The 17,818-nt window shown below is 36.1% G+C and overlaps 2 protein-coding genes across 2 annotated transcripts; one reads left to right on the top strand and one right to left on the bottom strand.

Moving 5' to 3' along the window:
* Positions 1–308: 308 nt before the first annotated feature.
* LOC124643801 lies at positions 309–3,669 on the bottom strand. The gene is made up of 6 exons (XM_047182899.1): positions 3,532–3,669; positions 2,923–3,090; positions 2,591–2,650; positions 2,289–2,426; positions 1,826–1,959; positions 309–650 (listed from the first exon to the last, which is right to left on the bottom strand). Exons 1-6 carry the CDS (start codon positions 3,662–3,664, stop codon positions 534–536), a joined length of 750 nt encoding a protein of 249 aa, XP_047038855.1. The 5' UTR covers positions 3,665–3,669; the 3' UTR covers positions 309–533.
* A 2,434-nt stretch (positions 3,670–6,103) lies between these two features.
* LOC124643734 lies at positions 6,104–16,021 on the top strand. The gene is made up of 9 exons (XM_047182793.1): positions 6,104–6,225; positions 7,141–7,320; positions 7,769–7,942; positions 8,192–8,395; positions 8,704–8,850; positions 11,426–11,593; positions 12,580–12,789; positions 14,016–14,137; positions 15,294–16,021. The coding sequence occupies exons 1-9, from the start codon at positions 6,162–6,164 to the stop codon at positions 15,966–15,968; spliced, it is 1,944 nt and encodes a 647-aa protein (XP_047038749.1). The 5' UTR covers positions 6,104–6,161; the 3' UTR covers positions 15,969–16,021.
* Positions 16,022–17,818: the final 1,797 nt, after the last annotated feature.

Below are 17,818 nucleotides of genomic sequence, written 5' to 3'. Positions count from 1 at the left end.
TGCAGCGGGCAGCCATAGACTAAGATCACCAAGAAAGATAGTAGATAACGAAGCGGAGCGGGTGGCCCCTCGACCTACAATAATATTATGCAAAAAAAAAATATTCGCTGAAAATCAAATAACTCTTTAGTTACGTAAAACCTCGCAATTTAATTAATCGTCTAGGGATAGCCTTATGATGATCATTAGTATCGCAAAGCGATACGCAGATGGCGCTATCGTCGCAATGGCCCATTTCAAGTCGTTTTTTTTTTAATTTATTTATTTTCCAATATATTCTTATTTTTTTTAAACAATACAATTATAACGATATTTTATTCATTTATTATAATACAGGATCTTATAGCGAAATGCCTACTGCTGGGACGGTGAAGCTCAAAAACTTCTGTAACTTTTATATTACGTTGGACTTTTTAGTTTTTCTCTTTACTAAAACATTCCGTCATCTTCTCAAACAGGGTATTAGTTACAATTTTATCAAATTCTGAATAAGGTTCTGCGTATATAAAATCATAGAATAGGCTAGGTGTGAGCTAAATTTCCTCATACACCGGCTCTTCAGCTGATTCTTGGATCTGAGGTTGTGATGCATTCTCAGTATCATCAGACTTTCGTCGAAGTGCTATGTTCTCGTAATATCTATTTGTGAGCTGAAACAAAAGAAGACATATTAAGTCAGACCAAATTCACTATAACATCAACATCCATCATCTGCCTAGCCTTTTCCCAACTATGTTGGGGTCGGCTTCCAGTCTAACCGCACGCAGCTAATTACCAGTACCTATTTGACGAAGAGCGACTGCGTCTGTCCTCCTCAACTCAGTTACCCTGCCCGGGTAACTGAGTTGAGGAACCAATACCAATAGAAAAATAAGTTAGCCTGGTTGTCAGACTTTCTACTTTCTGACTACCCGTAACGACTGCCAAAGATATTCGATGACAGCCGGGACCTAAAGTTTATCGTGCTCTAAGAAACATGGTAATTGGTGTCCGAGATATACTAAGAAAGTGCGTATAAACTTAGAAAAGTTGCATTGGTCTGACCTGGCATCGAACTCACGCATACTTGAGAGGCTAGGTCCTTACCCACTAGATTAAAACGACTACGAGTGTTTATTCTGACTGAGACGACGAAATCCTACACAATATTTAAGCAGTGTTACGTGGTGTCCATTTCATTACTTATTTACACGAACGAAATGTTAAAGCTACGAGTATGTTGATAACAGCAAGTACCTACCTCTATATCCTGGACACCAATGACTGATTAAAGGTGAAGGAAAACATTTCGAGGAAACCAGGGGCCCGATTCTCCTAAGTTAATAATGTCAAAATCGAATAGAAATCGAATCGCAATATGATCGCAATAGCAGTTTTAACCTTATCGGGCATTCTGCTACTAATAAAAGACCAATCGTATTCGATTGACATTTGATTGGTGTGCGATTGGTCTGCTATTTTGGTAATTTTGGTCTATACGGTAGTTTGCTGTACAATCATTTTGCAATCGTAAATCACTTGCAGACAAAATGATTCATTATTGAATGACAGAAAAGGATAAAAACGTTTATTTCAAAGAAAAAATAGCGGAATGCCACATACGCTTCAATCGTAATCGAGTCGGGATCGGATCTCAGTCGAATCGAGTCGAACGTCAATCGAATGTTGCTTAAGTAAAATTAGGAGAATCGGGACCGACTGTAAGTACTTAAATCACCAACCCGCATTGAGCAAGTGTGGTGATTAATGCTCAATCCTTCTCCGTGTGAGAGGAGGCCGCAGCCCAGCAGTGGGACGATACAAGGGATGATAATGTTATACTTACATCCTGTGGTTGAGGGACACTCTGAGCTTCATGTTTTCTAAAACATTTCCAAGCTGCTATAACTAGCACAGCAATTATCACAATGACGGAAACCACGGATATTATAGTGGTTGTGTTACTAGAAGGATCTGCATCTGAAAGGTAATTTGAATTCTTGTTCAGATTGTCATTGAACGAAATTACAATGAAAATAATGTCGTCCAGACGGATTTTCAGCTCGGCTCAGATTTCAAATAAGGAGATCTGCCAGCTGCGGAAGACAAATAATAGTGCACAAGCATTTGCGCAGACACATTGCGCTCTCTATTCCCTCACTCTCACAGCGCGATGGGACGGCAATCCGACACGACCGGAGAGAGATCAGGCGCAGGACCGACATTAACGTGCTCTCCGATGCACAGGTGTATCAATTTGGCATGTTGTATATACTGTGTGTAGTTATTACTAACTTGAATATACTAACTTGTGTGATCCCTCTCGGTGTCACTTGCGGTGTGAGTCTCGAAGACTGTGAATGTTTCTTTAGTTTCGTTTACACCGGTATTGTTTAGTTTTATACCTTTAGGCTGCTTTACAGGTTTCCTGAATGAACGTTTTCTTGCTGAATAAAAAAATATAAATAAATAGCCGAACGTATGTTAGTAGATAAAAATACCGAATGAGTCTGTCTGTTAAGTGTCATGATCTAAGTACTTACCTAACTACATATTTACGACGTTTTTTTTTTCTTAAAAAAACTGAAATGAAGTTTATGTTGTTACTTACTGGATTGCAAATCTGACGAATTCAACACAACATAACATTGTTGTGCTCTTAGGCAAACTCCTGAAATATTGGGACAAAAATTACCTTATAGCTAAGGAAAACATTTAAAAAAAACTGCCTCAGCACTAGTTAATAAATATGAGATAATATATAAGTTATTATAAGTTAACGTGAGATGAGAATATTGAGATGGATATGTGGGGTAACCAGGATGGATAAAGTGTTGAATGAGTTTACTTAAGAGGCAGTCTGAAAGTAGCGCCAGTGACAGAAAAAATGAGGGCATTAAGTGATGAAAAATTGTGAAACATATGCATAAAATCGTATGTTACCAGGATTAATTAACAAGGGTAACGAATCATCACGGCGTCCTCTACAAATTTTGGTTTCCACTGTTGAGAACTGTAGAGTCACGTTAATTTCCTTCAAGTCCGACAGGCGCTTATCTATAGAAAATGTTCCATTTTCTGGCGAAATAGATAAACTAACAAATCTGTTTTCTGAAGAAAAGGGAGAAAAAATTTAGTAGGTAGGTTCCGACTTCGAAAAAGATCTTGTGAAAATTTCTAAAACTTCAGTAACCGGCGTCCCCCTAAGCTAGTCAGTACCCGTCGTTGTTACCTACAATTCACGTCAGAGGCCGTCATGTGGATTTGACAAAACTCTGGCTTAAGGCTTGTTAGGTAATTAAACCTGCAGCTCTCTCCACAAGACACGAGATTATGCTCTCGACTTCTAGAACCTGAAAGGTGTATTTCGCCTTCAAGCCATAAAATTCGAAAACAAATGCCTTTTAGCATCCGTAGGAAGGTATCGTTCAGTCAAAGTTGAAATAATTGCAGACAAACAATTGAAAAACTAATTAAAAAATTGTTGAAAAAATTCAGGGCGACGCGAATCTCCTTGTTTCGAAGTTGGTTCAAACATTCTTGATTCCTTACCCGTTGTATATGACAAATGCATCCACATGTGTTTCGACGCATATTCCGTTACATTTTTCAAAACTACGAACATATTTAATTTGTTCTCAGGATGGAATGCAAAATTGAGGGTATTGTTGTCATTTAATTTCATGTTACGCCCATCTGAAAAACACATAAGTATTCAAGTTAATCAGGACCTTAATCAAGTCCTGGTGGCCTGGTAGTTAAAGCTCCAACCTCTCAAATATGAGTGGGTTTCAATTCCAGATCAGGCAATTACCAATGCAACTTTTCTAAGTTTGTATGTACTTTCTAAGTATATCTTGGATACCAATGACTGTGTTTCGGAGGGCACGTCAAACTGTGGGTCCCGGCTGTTATTGAACATCTTTGGCAGTCGTTACGGGTAGTCAGAAGCCAGTAAGTCTGACCAAGGGGTATCGTGTTGCTCGGATAAGTGGTTGAATGTAACTATTCTAAGTTATATCGCTCACCTAGCAGTATAATGGCACATTTACAAAAAAAGCGAAATTGGGTTTTTACGGCCTAAGTGTTTAAAAGTGTATAATTTATAAAGTGGTAAAACGGCACGGCGTTAGTTGTTAAAACCATAAAATCTTAGGTAAAATATAAAATGAAGTCATAACGTGGTTTCAAACGTTTGCAAAATCTTTGACCCTCATTTCTGTAAAATAAGAAAAAAGTAGATGTGTCATTATACTGCGTACTTTCTAAGTACTTGAAGTCTGTAATTGCCAATCAGTATTGAGCAAATGTGGTGATTAGCGCACAATTCTTCTCTGTGTGAGATGAGAGGAGGCCTGTGCCAACAGTGGGACGATAAAAGACTGACAAATTTAACAAAAGAAAGATATTTTTTTTTCATCTACGGAGAACAGAGTAAGTTTATTTTACATAAGTTATATCGGTTTATTATTTTATCTATCACTTACTTCTATAATGGAATTCATCTTCGTACACTAGCATATTTTGTACAAACACGAAGCTTAAGCAAAACAGCAAGAGAAAATCAGAACTCATGTTCACTGATTAATTTAATATTATTTTGAGCATAAAAAACTGCTTTATTTGTTTTAAATACTATATAATCAATTCGTTTGTTAAGAGGATACTGACTAAAAACGGATAATTTTAGTATGTATGTATTGCGAATTTTAAAATTATCCTGCCTCCTGTGGTACAAATTATATTTTGCTGCGGTTTTACCTACTAATGTTGTTTTGGCTAACTTTTGTACTCTGTATCATAATATTTGAATAGGCTTTTAATTGTTTTTGTCCCAAAATTTCATTTCGTAAACAAAATAAAGGATAGTTTTTGTTTTTTATTGTACTTTTGCAAGAATTAGGGTGTAGGTCCGATTTCTGGCCAGGCAATACCAATGCAACTTTTCTATACAAGTTTGTATGCACTTTATAAGTATTTTTGACATTTAACAATTTTGGCAGCCGTTACGGGTAGTCAGAAGCCAATAAGTCTGACACCAGTCTAACCAAGGGGTATTGGGTTACCCGGGTAACTGGATTGAGGAGGTCAGACAGGCAGTCGATCCTTGTAAAACACTAGTACTCAGCTGCATCCTGATAGACTGAAAACCGACCCCAACGTAGTTAGGAAAAGGCCCGGGAGATGATGATTGTTATTAATTGTTTAAACAATTATAGTGTCAATAATAAGGATAAATTAATGGTTTTCCCATATACTATGAATAATGCTATGATATCGGTAGGATGACCATGGAACCGAACTTGTTTAGGACAATCTTATTTGAAAACGGGCTCTATTCTCGAAGTTATTATTCCCGTGCAAGGATAGAGTATCTAAACTTAATATTAAAGAGGAAACACTTGTTTGTTTCTTTGTTTTTCTCCATTGGCCTGAAACTATTGTGAATCGATTTGAAAAATTCCTTCATTGTTGGGAAGCTACACTGTTCCAGAATGACATCTAATAGGCTACATTAAGTCTGTTTACTGGAAAAAGTTTCTCCGAGACCCGAGTGAAACCGAGGGGAAACAACTAGTAGCTAAAAATCTAAATACGATAAAAAATAACATAGTTGTATTTTTCAAAATCGATTCAGAAGATCTAGTGCTAGGTCTCTCTTCCTCACTAACTGTTTACCTATATTATTTACGCATAGTGTTCGTTTATATCGCGTTTCCAAGAGAATTCTTCAAAATTCCGACAAAAAAACTAGCTTATATTCTTTCTCAAGGTCAACTCTATCTCTGTACCAAATTTTATTAAAATCAGTTCAGTGGTTGGCGTGAAAGCGTAACAGACAGACAGACAGAGTTACTTTCGCATTTATAATATTAGTAGGGATACGATGTTCCCCGCGGTTTCAACTATGTCCCGGGAGATCCACTTCCCGCAGCTGGGCCAAAGCCTAGGTTCTTCCTCAGGCTATCTGTGTATCAAAAATCAAATTCGGTCAAGTAGTTTTGCCACAAAACCGTGACAGATAGACAGAGTTACTTAGCCGCGAACAATTTAAAAAAAAAATAAGTCTAAAATCATGGTCACTGTTTTACAGAAATAAATGTTTACTTGGTTAAATATTGCATAAGTTATTAGTACACATTAGTAATAACAAAGTTTCTAGTATTCCTGTTCGACTTAAAATGTTAATTTTGTTTATATATTTTGTGTTTTTTGTATTTAAATCTAATGCTTTCGACTTGTCTGGTAAGTAAAAACATGTATTTTGTTTATGGGAAATTCATCAAATGACCTCTCCCGCTGTGGGTGCAGTGTGAGGGAGTGTCAGACTTTTACTGACTAAACCCCACCATGTTAATTCTTAAGCCCTTTATGTACCAGCGCCGCGGTAACACGCGCGAACAATCCCGTAGCCCCAACCGGGGCCGTCTCTCCTAAGTTAATATCTAATGTCAAAATTGAATAGAAATCGAATCGCAATATGATCGCAATAGCAGTTTTAACCATATCGAGCCTTCTGCTACTAATATAACACCAATCGTATTCCAACGACATTCGATTGGTTTGCGATTGGTCTGCTATTTTGGTGATTTTGGTCTATACGGTAGTTTGCTCTACAATCATATTGCAATCGTAAATCATTTGCAGACAAAATAATTCATTATTGAATAACAGAAAAGGATAAAAACGTTTATTTCTAAGAAAAAATAGCGGAATGCCACATACGCTTCAATCGAAATTGAGTCGTGATTGGATCTCAAGCCGAATGTGAATCGTAAGTCGCCTAAGTAAAATTAGGAGCCCCAGGTCGACCTAGCAGCAGAAGCAGAATGCCCGATATGTTTAAAACTGCTATTGCGATCATATTGTGATTCAATTTCTATTCAATTTTGACATTATTAACTTAGGAGAATCGGGCCCCTGTATGTAACTATGTAATGGTATCTAAGGTGATTTGTTTAACCATCTTCCAAGGACCGAAGCGTCCTGAAAATTTTAGTCCTGAATAGTTCTGACGACAATACAACAATTTGATACCGTCGAACTGATCTGATGATGGAGCCGAAAAAAATGGAACTTCATGATGGAACATCTTACCTGTCTTTGGACTTGTACCGCGAGTTTTTTTAGGTTTTTAAAACGGCTAATTTTTTTTTATAGAAAAACTGGAACTGAGAATTAATAATGAGCTTCTAACCGATGTTAAAGAGTCTATAACGTCTGATTATGAAGCTGTAGCTAACTATACTTATGATGAAGGAGAGGACATTGATTTCAAGTGTATTATTATAAACAGCAGAAAAGATCGCCAACTGCGATTGGAATATTACAATGCACGAGGTATGTAGGTACTCTAAATTATTAATTACTTATTAATAAACATATAGTTTCTGGTGGACCAGTGGGTAAAGAACCAACCTCTCGAGTATGAGGGTGTCCAGGTTCGATTCCAGTTCAGGCAAGTACCAATATGCAACGTTTCTAAGTTTGTATGTAGGTACTTTCTAAGTATACCTTGGACACCAATGGCTGATAAAAAGGTGAAGGAAAACATCTTGATGAAACCTGGACTATATAGTCTGAAATCACCAACCCGCATTGAGCAAGCGTGGTGATTAATGCTCAATCCATTCTCCATGGTGGTGTGCGGCAGTGGGACTATAAAAAGGCCGAACAGTAACAGTAAACATATAGGCTACATTTCCTCCCGTTCCGTTTTTCTATACCATTCTTATCTGTTCCAGTCTACCTTAATAATGACGTTGAAACAAATATTTTCACTTTTCAGACGAAATCATATTTAAAACGGTGGATTCGAAAGTGCAAACCCAACAATTTCGCTCGATTCTGAAAAGTGAAAATGATAAATATTACCTGGACTGCGTTTGTAAGACTAGCCAAACATTTCAGGAGTACCGTTATAGAGTATTTTTTAATTTAAGGATACAAGATTCAGGTCCAAGTAAGTATATAGATTCTAGTGGGTCTCAATTCTATTCTACCAATTTTATAATATGTCAATTGGATATCAATTGAATCTCAATGGCAGTTTAACCTTAGCGGGTATTCTTCTACTTATATAAGATCAATCGTATTCCAATGGCATTCCATTGGATTGCTATTGAAATTCAATTGATATCCAATTGACACATGATTAAATTAGCAGACTATGTACCATCAAATGGCCGTTTTTAAGATATTGTTATTGCAGATAATCACGCTCTTTCATTATTTATCAATGGAGAAAGACATTTGTTATGTCCTAAAGAAATCGAACCATCCTATGATGATTATAGACCATATAAGTTCATAGATGGAGAACAAGTAAATATTACCTGTAAGAAAAATAAAACATTGAAAGGAGATTTAAGATTTTATTTCCCGGTAGTAAATAATACGAGTCAACCAAATGCCAGTAAGTATTGTTAAACCTACTCACAAAAACATGTACTCCAGTCGATGATGTTAGTTTAATTTCAGAGACCGTCGTCGTCCTCCGAGCCTTTTTCCCAACTATGTTGGGGTCGGCTTCCAGTCTAACCAGATGCAGCTGAGTACCAGTACTTTACAAGACGCGACTGCCCTATCTGACCTCCTCAACCCAGTTACCCGGGCAACCCGATACCCGTTGGTTAGACTGGTGTCATTTCACTTGGTTTAATTTCAGAGACCCTAACATTTTAATTTCAGCATGATATTACGAAAAGTTTGTTTTATTTTCAGCTTATATAAGTGAGTCAGAAATAATGCTAAGTTTACTGACAATGCAATACAAAATACATGGAAAAGCATTGGTTTGTTTGATAACTAACTCGGATGTGACAAAACCGAATACTAGAGTAGAATTTATATCTGATGTTCCAGAGTCAGGTAAGTATGTGAAATAAAAGTTACCTATATTATGCTTGTATTTATTCAAATAAGTCTTCATGGCTTCAACCGAAACACGATCACTAGAACAGAATATATATTTTAAGAGACCGCATAAACCCAACAGACTTATTTTTTTGGCAGTATTAGACAGATATAAAATAATCGCTAAAATTATATACAGAGTGTGTCGTTCACAATCACATAAAATCCTATCGCATATACAACATGTAACTTAATTAACGCACATCCTGAAATTAGTTTGTTCAGAATCGTTTACTGAATCGATTTATATCATTTTTAATATAGGTAATTTTTTATCCCAAAAATAATTAAAACTACGGAAATTATTGTCATATTAACCCTGTACAGGCAAAACAAATTCAAATAGACCGTAACTCAAAGTAATAAGACTTCGTGTATTGTCGGCTTTTTCCGTAGTTTCGTTATGTTGTGTCGAGTCGAGCGGCGCGCGGCGCGATATTTGCGTGCGTAGTAGTATGACCAAAAAGTTCTCCAAGAATTGGTATAACTAATTTAGTAAATAACAATGCATATACATGTTAAATTAAAAATTCAGTGTATGTATTATGATTATAACATAATATTCTAATTGGGGTGTTTGAGGGTGTGCATTAATTAAGTTACATGTTGTATAATACTTCATGATATTCTATAGCGAATTGTAAATAAAATAACCTAATCCATTCAGTGGATTAACAACAGGAGTCATTTATGTATTTACTGTTTAGTGTGCAATAAAAAATCATTTTTTACACGCTTTTTATTAGCTTCACCTGTATGTTTGTAACCGACTTCTTTGGGCGCGATTTTGACCCACTTGAAACGGCCAGATTTCGTTCAAACTTTGTAGATTTATTGAGGACCGATGACAATACAATAATTTGATAAAATAATTCCATTTTTAACCGACTTCCCAAAAAGGAGGAGGTTACACATAAACATCGATTACTCCGAGGTTTATAGACCGATTTACGTGATTCTTTTTTTGTTCGACTCGGAATAGCTGCCAGTTGGTCCCATAGTCATCAGGTCAGGATCTGATGATGGAAACCCTGAGAAATCGAGGGCAACCTTCAAAAGTTGTAGGCATACATAGGGTAAAAACTTGACACTCAGGTGTACGCCTAAAAGCACTATTCAACTGTGAAGATTTGGAGCTGACTTGATGATGGAGACCAGAGAGGGTCGAGGGAATTCGACAACTGAATATGTAAACTACCTCGTGTTTGGGCTTAAATTATTTGTATTGACAAGACCTTTGCAACAGTGAAGGTTTGGAGCTGACCTGATGATGGAGACCAGAGAAAGTCGAGGGAACTCGACAACTGAATATGTAAACTACCTCGTGTTTGGGCTTAAATTATTCGTATTGACAAGACCTATGCAACAGTGAAGGTTTGGAGCTGACCTGATGATGGAGACCAGAGAAAGTCGAGGGAACTCGACAATTGAATATGTAAAATACCTCGTTTGGACTTGTATGGATAGTGACAACTATTCATATCACTGTAAAGCTTTAAATAAATAACCTTTTTACAAAAAAATTAAACCGACTTCCCAAAACACTAAAAAGCAAAAAAAAAAATAATTTTAGGTGCATCGGCCTAGAAGTCGGTGGCAAAATTAACTTAGTAACATCCATTAGACACCGACTTCTAGGCTTTTCAATTTGCAAAATATGATTTTTGTTAATTGATATAATTTTTATCTATAGTCGATAAGGTAAGAAAATTAATTAAAATTTTCTAGAATTTTTCTCTACAGTCGATAAGGCAGGACTCGATGTTAATTTTTATTTCCAATAATTATCTTTAGCAGTTTTCTGTAATATTGACAATTTTTTGTATACTAAAGAGAATTTTAATTCTACAAAACAAATAATAGTTTTTAAAACAAACTAAAAAGTAGAAAATAAATAATAGTTTAAAAAAAACTAAAAAAACACGCTTTTTATAGAAAAACGAACCAAAAAATAGAAAATAAATTTTAATGAATTTAAATTAAGAAAACAGTGTTAAAAATTTCAATGAATATAAATTAATAATAGTGTGAATACAAAAAAAAATATTTAAAAAAAGCGTGGGGTGCTTTTTAAGATATTATCGAAATGAAATTCACTGTACTCATATCTGTCAATAAAATATTTATAACTATTGACACCATGCACCCCACGCTTTTTTAAAATATTTTTTTTTGTATTCACACTATTATTAATTTATATTCATTGAAATTTTTAACACTGTTTTCTTAACTTAAATTCATTAAAAATTATTTTCTATTTTTTGTTCGTTTTTCTATAAAAAGCGTGTTTTTTTAGTTTTTTTAAAACTATTATTTATTTTACATATTTTTCTTTTTCCTTTGTGTTAATCGACATATATTAACCAGTATATTCATTTAATGTGATTGTGAACGACACACCCGATATACATACGTATACGGTACTGTACCTACGGTCAATAAGCTAACAGAATTCATAATATTGCGCAATTTAATTTATCGTCTTGGTTCCCCTTTAAACAAGCCCCAATTAACACATTTATTTTTGCAGGCATCCGTATAACAGGGCTGAAAAGAAAGAACATTATGTACCAATTCACAAATGCCTCAAAATGGACCATTGTGTACCAGTATGCTTTCAACGAAAAACTTAATTTAACCTGTGTCGTCAAAAGGAATATTAGTATTAGTACCCACCAAATTCAATGGAAATTTGAAGGTACTGTATTAAGACCAAATGAACTATAATATAATAAGACCCACGCACACTATACAGGAATTAATTTTAAGAAATGCACAAAAAAAACTAGTGGTCCAGAATCATTAACAGAACATATCTGCATCATCAGCAAAAAAAAAAAATCATTTTTTTATCCGCCCCAAAATCAGCAAAATATGGATACTATTCTTACGAGCCCCGAGCAGGGCTCGCAGCAGTAAACTGGTTTCGCGTTGCCGCCGTGCCTACTATGACGACTGTGACCGTAGAAGAAAGAAGTCGGTTACAAAATAAACATCTTTCGCTATCAATAACTATTATTATAATATGTATTTATAAATATGTATATATGTAGCTATATGTAGTTTATCAGTTGTGTTAGCACCCATAACACAAGTTAATAAATAACTTACCATGGGGCTAACCGACCGTGTGTGAAAAAGGTGTCCCGACATTATTTATTTATTTATTCTTTTTTGTACTAAAACACGACAAAATGAAAATATACCTATCTATAAAACTTATTTAACTATAAGTTGACAAAGTTTGCGCACTGAATAAAATTGATTCCTGTATACTAAACTGTCGGCCGATAGTGGGCCCGGTGGTTGGCTGTTTATTTTGAATTTAATCGTGAATACAATCCAACTTTTTAGTCGGCCCGTTACTGGCCGAAACCTGATTGTTATAATGAACACACTACCATTGATCTCCAAACTGATTTATGAGCAAGATCAAACTATCGGCAGACTAAAAGTTTGCAGTGTAGTGTACCTACTTGGAGTATCACTAAAATAATCCATCATCTCCCGAGCCATTTCCCAAGTATGTTAGGGTCGTCTTCCAGTCTCACAGGATGCAGCTAAGTAAGAATGCAGTGTTTTACAAGGAGCGACTGCCTATCTGACCTCCTCAACCCAGTTACCCGGGTAACCCTGTACCCCTTAGTAAAACTCACTAAAATAATAAATCGTGAATATTTTCAGGTGAAACCCTGGCTTCTGACGTCAAGTTCACGTCTACAGCACTTATAGTGTCCACCTCAAGATTCGTGCAGATGTTAGACGAAACATACGATCGGATAACTATACAATGCATTTATCAAAATTCGTCACAAAATTCCAAAATTGCGGCAGAGGTAGTTCTGCATTATAATCCAGAATTAGCTGCAGAAATACAGAGTAAAAATATGAACGGTGAGTGTCTGAAAATTCTGAATGCCCATTTTCACCAACAAATACGTAAATTTAGGGATCCCCAATAGCATTTAGGGAACACTTAATGCGAATTCCGTTTTCACCAAAGTTTAAGTGTCCCTTATAACCTTTATTATTGGGGGAGCCCTTATTCTAAGTGACACTCAGTTAGGGAAACGTTAAGAGATTGTTGGTGAAAATGGGCATAAGAATGAGGTAATACTACGGAGTAAAGAAATGAGCAGAGATACCATAATGCAAGCAAGTCAAGCGCCCTCTTCTAGGTCAAATACGTCGGTGGGCATCACCAAAACAATGGTACCTATGGTATTACATAAAATTATCGGGTCCAACGAAGGCTTGTATAACAGAAGACAGTGACGTTCCTCATCCCCCGCACACCCGTATTTTGGCGTGCTACTTTCTTAAAATCAAATCAAATCAAAATCAAGCACCATTGTTCTCCATCGATAATACAAACCGCAGTCGTAAAGGCTGCTTTACACAGTGCCGATGGGAGAGCTAACGGATTTATGCCGTTGATACATACATACATATATGTAAACAAACATAAGATAAGATTGTAAATACAGTTAGATTATGAACTATCTCACGAGATTGTAAACTGTCTAAATATTTTGTTATTATGTGCGCTGCCTCGTGGTGCCCCTATTTCCTTGGCACCTCTATTGCGTTGTCACATGTGTGCGGCCAGGCCACCGATATTTTGTCGCCTGCACTGTATGTAGCAGCCTTAAGGATTCTTCTTTCAATTTAAAAGGCTAAAGTCCTAATTTGCTTGTGGGAAGTTTGTCCTTCACAGCTCCCACCCATAACTAGGAAGTAGTGAAAGGAGGACGTTTTGGAGGTGCTGTCCTTTTGTAATTTTGACGTGAAATAGTGCTGAAAACTAGCCTTACCTCAATTAACATCATCTCAGCCACAGGACGTCCACTGCTGAACATAGGCCTCCCCCTTAGATCTCCATAGATACCTGTTGGAGGCGACCTGCATCCAGCGTCTACCGGCGACCTTTATAAGGTCGTCTGTCCACCTTGTTGGTGGACGTCCTACGCTGCGCTTGCTAGTCCGTGGTCTCCACTCCAGCACTTTTCGGCCCCATCTGTCATCTGCCCTGCGAGCAATATGGCCAGCCCATTGCCACTTCAACTTGCTAATCCGGTACTTACAATTAACGCTTTTGTCTAATAATGTTGAAGTTTCAGATGACGAAAGCCAGGTGGAAGTCATTGGCCTTACCATTGCTGCTGTGGTATTAGCTGTTGCTGTGGTCATCACCTGCTTTGTCCTTTGGTTAAAAAGGAATAAACATTCCAGACTTATTGAGGTACCAGTATTTTTTTGTATTGCTTGCCCCGGCTGCGCACGGGAGCAATGTTATTTAATAGATGTTTATACATATAAACCTTCCTCTTTGTAAAAAGGTTTTTGTAAAAAGTTTTATTCTATGTAGTGTTTATTAGCCATATATCATGTAGATTTTTGGTTGACCTGCCTCGTTGGTCTAGCTGTCGCAAATGCTCGATGACTTCGATTCCGGAGTCGGGCCGAAATCTGTTTGTGGGTTTTAGAAGACTTTCACAAAGCAGCCCGGAGCCTGGTAGTTGGTGATTGATACACCCGTGCATCGGAGAGCACGTAAATGTCGCTCCTGCTTGTGATCTCTCTCTGGTCGTGTCGGATTGCCATCCCATCGGGCTATGAGAGTGAAGGAATAGTGAGTGCACCTGTGTCTGCGCAAATGCTTGTGCACTATAATCTGTCCTGCGCAGTCGGCTGATCTCCTTACCTACATGAGAACAGCCGCCGTAGTCAATAATCGGCTAGGAGGACATCATCATAATAGATTTTTGGTGATTCATCTTTTCTGTCGAATTGTACTATATGCAAAGAACATAATTTTCAACGAAAGCCGGTGAGCATTACTTGTTTGTGTAAATGCACATGAACATTGTCTTTGTATGCGTAAACAGTCGCCATCGCCCAGACATACAATCACTAATGATGGCTCACACACTTTCGAGAGATCATTATCTCCCGAGCCTTTTTCCCAACTATGTTGTGGTCGGCTTCCAGTCTAACCGGCTTTAGCTTAGTACCAGTGCTTTACAAGAAGCGACTACCTATCCGACCTCTTCAACCCAGTTACCCGGGCAATCCAATACCCCTTGGTTAGACTGGTGTCAAACTTACTGGTTTCTGACTACCCGTAACGACTGCAAAGGATGTTCAATGACAGCCAGGACCTACAGTTGAACATGCCGTCTAAAACACAGTCATTGGTGTCTAAGATATACTTAGAAAGTACGTACATACAAACTTAGAAAAGTTGCATTGGTACTTGCCTGACCGGGAATCGAACCCGCGCCCTCATACTTGAGAGGTTAGTTCTTTGCTCACTAGGCTACTTTACCCACTTTCAAGGGATGAAACAACTATAACAGATTTCCAAATACTTTAGTATAAAAATTAATGTGTTACAGAATGCTTACGACGATCTACAGAGCCAAAATGAGACTCCTATCCCAGTGTTCCCAAGCCAATGGGAAAGTGACTATTCCCACTACACCAAAATCGATGAAGGAGTAACACAACAAAATTACAATTACGCTGGTTTCAACGATTTCAAAAACAGGCAGAGTAACACGCCGAGTGAAAACTATTACACTGAAATAGATGATTATTTCAAACCCAAAGTTGATGGAAGAGGCGACGTTTGGAAATTGGCAATACCAACAGCAGATAAAAGTAAACCCAGCAACCCATTTGACGATACATATAATAATCTTAACCATAACTTAGCTATTGACAATAAGGTTACGGAAAGAAGAACTGATGTATATGGTAATGATACTTTAACAGTTAAAAAGAATAGTGTTACTTTCCAAGATGAAGAACCAAGAGCAGGCCAAGGAATCTTAAGTAGTGGAAATCCTTTTAGAAGTACAAACCCAAGACTTAATGACGAAAAACATGAAGACTGTGAAATTAATGATCAAACCAACTTGCCAGGCCATTTGCAAGTTAAGGATAATAACTGTGAAGATAACATGGAAAATGCTTACGTATACGCAGAACCTTATTCAGAATTTGATAAAATTGTAACTAATACGCTGTATGAGAAGATGACGGAGTGTTTTAGTGAAAAGAAAAACTAATAAGTCCAACTTATTATATAAGTTATAAAAGTTTTTGAGCTTTTTTTTAACGACGTCAATAATTATCAAATGACCCCTCCCGCTGCACTAACGTAGATTTGAGCAATTTAGCTGGCCAAAAGTCTTTTTTTTTTAAATAAAGGTTATCATCAAATTGTGGGTAAAATGGAAAGAGGAATACCCCAGCAATAAGAATTTACCACATCTACCTACCAAACATGCGATATGCGCTTGCACCAGGAGTTGGAACTTGACCTTAGTGCAAATTTTACGTTATACGTTTTTAGAGATCTCGGTAGACGGTATTAAAGAAAAATTATTTTTGTGCTATCTAATTGATATTAAGCAACTTTTATGATGGATTCGAGTTGTGTAGGTAACAGTTATTATATTTTAATATATTTTAAGTGTGATCACTTAATTTTTTATAGTATTATTTCAATTTTAAAAGAGGGTGTGTAAGCAAAATATTTTTTTAGTAATTTTCTTGTTTAAACACAATTTTGTTATATTATCGCGTTCGACCGCGTAACATTTTTTTTAGTTTTAGATATTTGACATATTAAACTAGCTTACGACATATTTTTTGGCTGCGGATAGCTGCGGATGTCCGACTTACAGGCTTTTTAAGATTTGAAGCTCATACAAAAATAAAATACTTTTTTCTTTAAAATGTCACAAAGTGCATTTTTTTTTTGTTTTGAGTACCTCTGGCGTAAAAATAGTGACCCAACGTTATATTTACAATAAAATACAATAGCAAGATCTGACTAATTTGGAAGAAAAACTAAATTACCTAGGAAACTAACTTTTGACCTATTAAGGTGACACACCTGATAATATAAGCAGTTTTAAACAAAGATTTGCATATTTTAAAATAGCTACGAAAGTAAGAAACTGAAACTGTAAAAAAAATCCTTAAAACTAATGAGAATTGGTTAAGCAGAACATTTGAACGCCCGACAAGTGTTGGAAATCGACCGGGGCGGCCATCTAAATCACTTAAAGATTGTAGTGAGAGGACTAAACGAAGGAAAACTAAAGAAATACGAAACTGAAGAAATGTGACCAACAAAAAAAAAACATCAAAACAAGATTATTTTGCCCTGAAACAATAAAATATGCTACTACCAGCTGAATCAAACACAGAGTCTGATATATCAGAGGCAGAAAGTGAGGAATAAAAAAATATTAATTTTTTTTTTACTACATTACATATTATTTTGAAATAGATATAATAAAAAATATCATAACTACTTTTAAAATGAAAATATATGATACTCTACATTAAAAAAGAAATATTTACGGTTTTTTTCAATAAAACATGCTTATTATCAAAATACAATGCTTAAATAAAATAAATAATAAAATAATGATAAAATAAAGATAGAAAAAACGAAATACATTGTAAAATATTTTTGGCCGCCTAAATTGGTCAAATCTACGTATGTGCGCTGTGGGTTAGCAGCGGTGAGGGAGTGTCAGACTCTTACTGACTAAAAACCGTCGTGTTCCGTCGTAGGCCTTTTATGTACCAGGGCCGCCGTATCTCTTTCAAACAATCCTGCAGAAAGTTTTTTAGCTTAAATAAAACATCACTATTATTGATCATTTTAATAAAAAAAATATAATACATTATCCTTTATTATTTTTTCCTTATTTATAAATCACAAGGAAACTGTATTTCTTAGTAAAATAACAACCTATTTGTACAGCTTATGATAAGACTAAAATAATATTTATTTGTACTTTATGCTTATTAATTACCATGGCCTTAATTATTTGTTAGTGCTCACTTAAATTTAATTTTATTCTTTGCGGACGGCATATTATTTACAAGAAACAATATT

Source organism: Helicoverpa zea, chromosome 28 (genome assembly GCF_022581195.2).
Source record: "Helicoverpa zea isolate HzStark_Cry1AcR chromosome 28, ilHelZeax1.1, whole genome shotgun sequence".
NCBI lineage: Eukaryota > Metazoa > Arthropoda > Insecta > Lepidoptera > Noctuidae > Helicoverpa > Helicoverpa zea.
Note: the sequence above shows the minus strand (reverse complement) of the source record. Positions and strands in the feature narration are given on the sequence as shown.

What these genes read in the sequence shown, in the direction of transcription:
- LOC124643801 (XM_047182899.1), bottom strand. Translation starts at nt 3,664, where the DNA reads ATGAAATTAAATGACAACAATACCCTCAATTTTGCATTCCATCCTGAG. An exon ending in ACCCTTGTTAATTAATCCTG is followed by an intron (nt 2,651 to 2,922) that starts GTAACATACGAT and finishes CCAATATTTCAG; the next exon opens with GAGTTTGCCTAAGAGCACAA. An exon ending in CACCGAGAGGGATCACACAA is followed by an intron (nt 1,960 to 2,288) that starts GTTAGTATATTC and finishes ATTACCTTTCAG; the next exon opens with ATGCAGATCCTTCTAGTAAC.
- LOC124643734 (XM_047182793.1), top strand. Translation starts at nt 6,162, where the DNA reads ATGTTAATTTTGTTTATATATTTTGTGTTTTTTGTATTTAAATCTAAT. An exon ending in GGAATATTACAATGCACGAG is followed by an intron (nt 7,321 to 7,768) that starts GTATGTAGGTAC and finishes TTCACTTTTCAG; the next exon opens with ACGAAATCATATTTAAAACG. An exon ending in ACAGAGTAAAAATATGAACG is followed by an intron (nt 12,790 to 14,015) that starts GTGAGTGTCTGA and finishes TTGAAGTTTCAG; the next exon opens with ATGACGAAAGCCAGGTGGAA.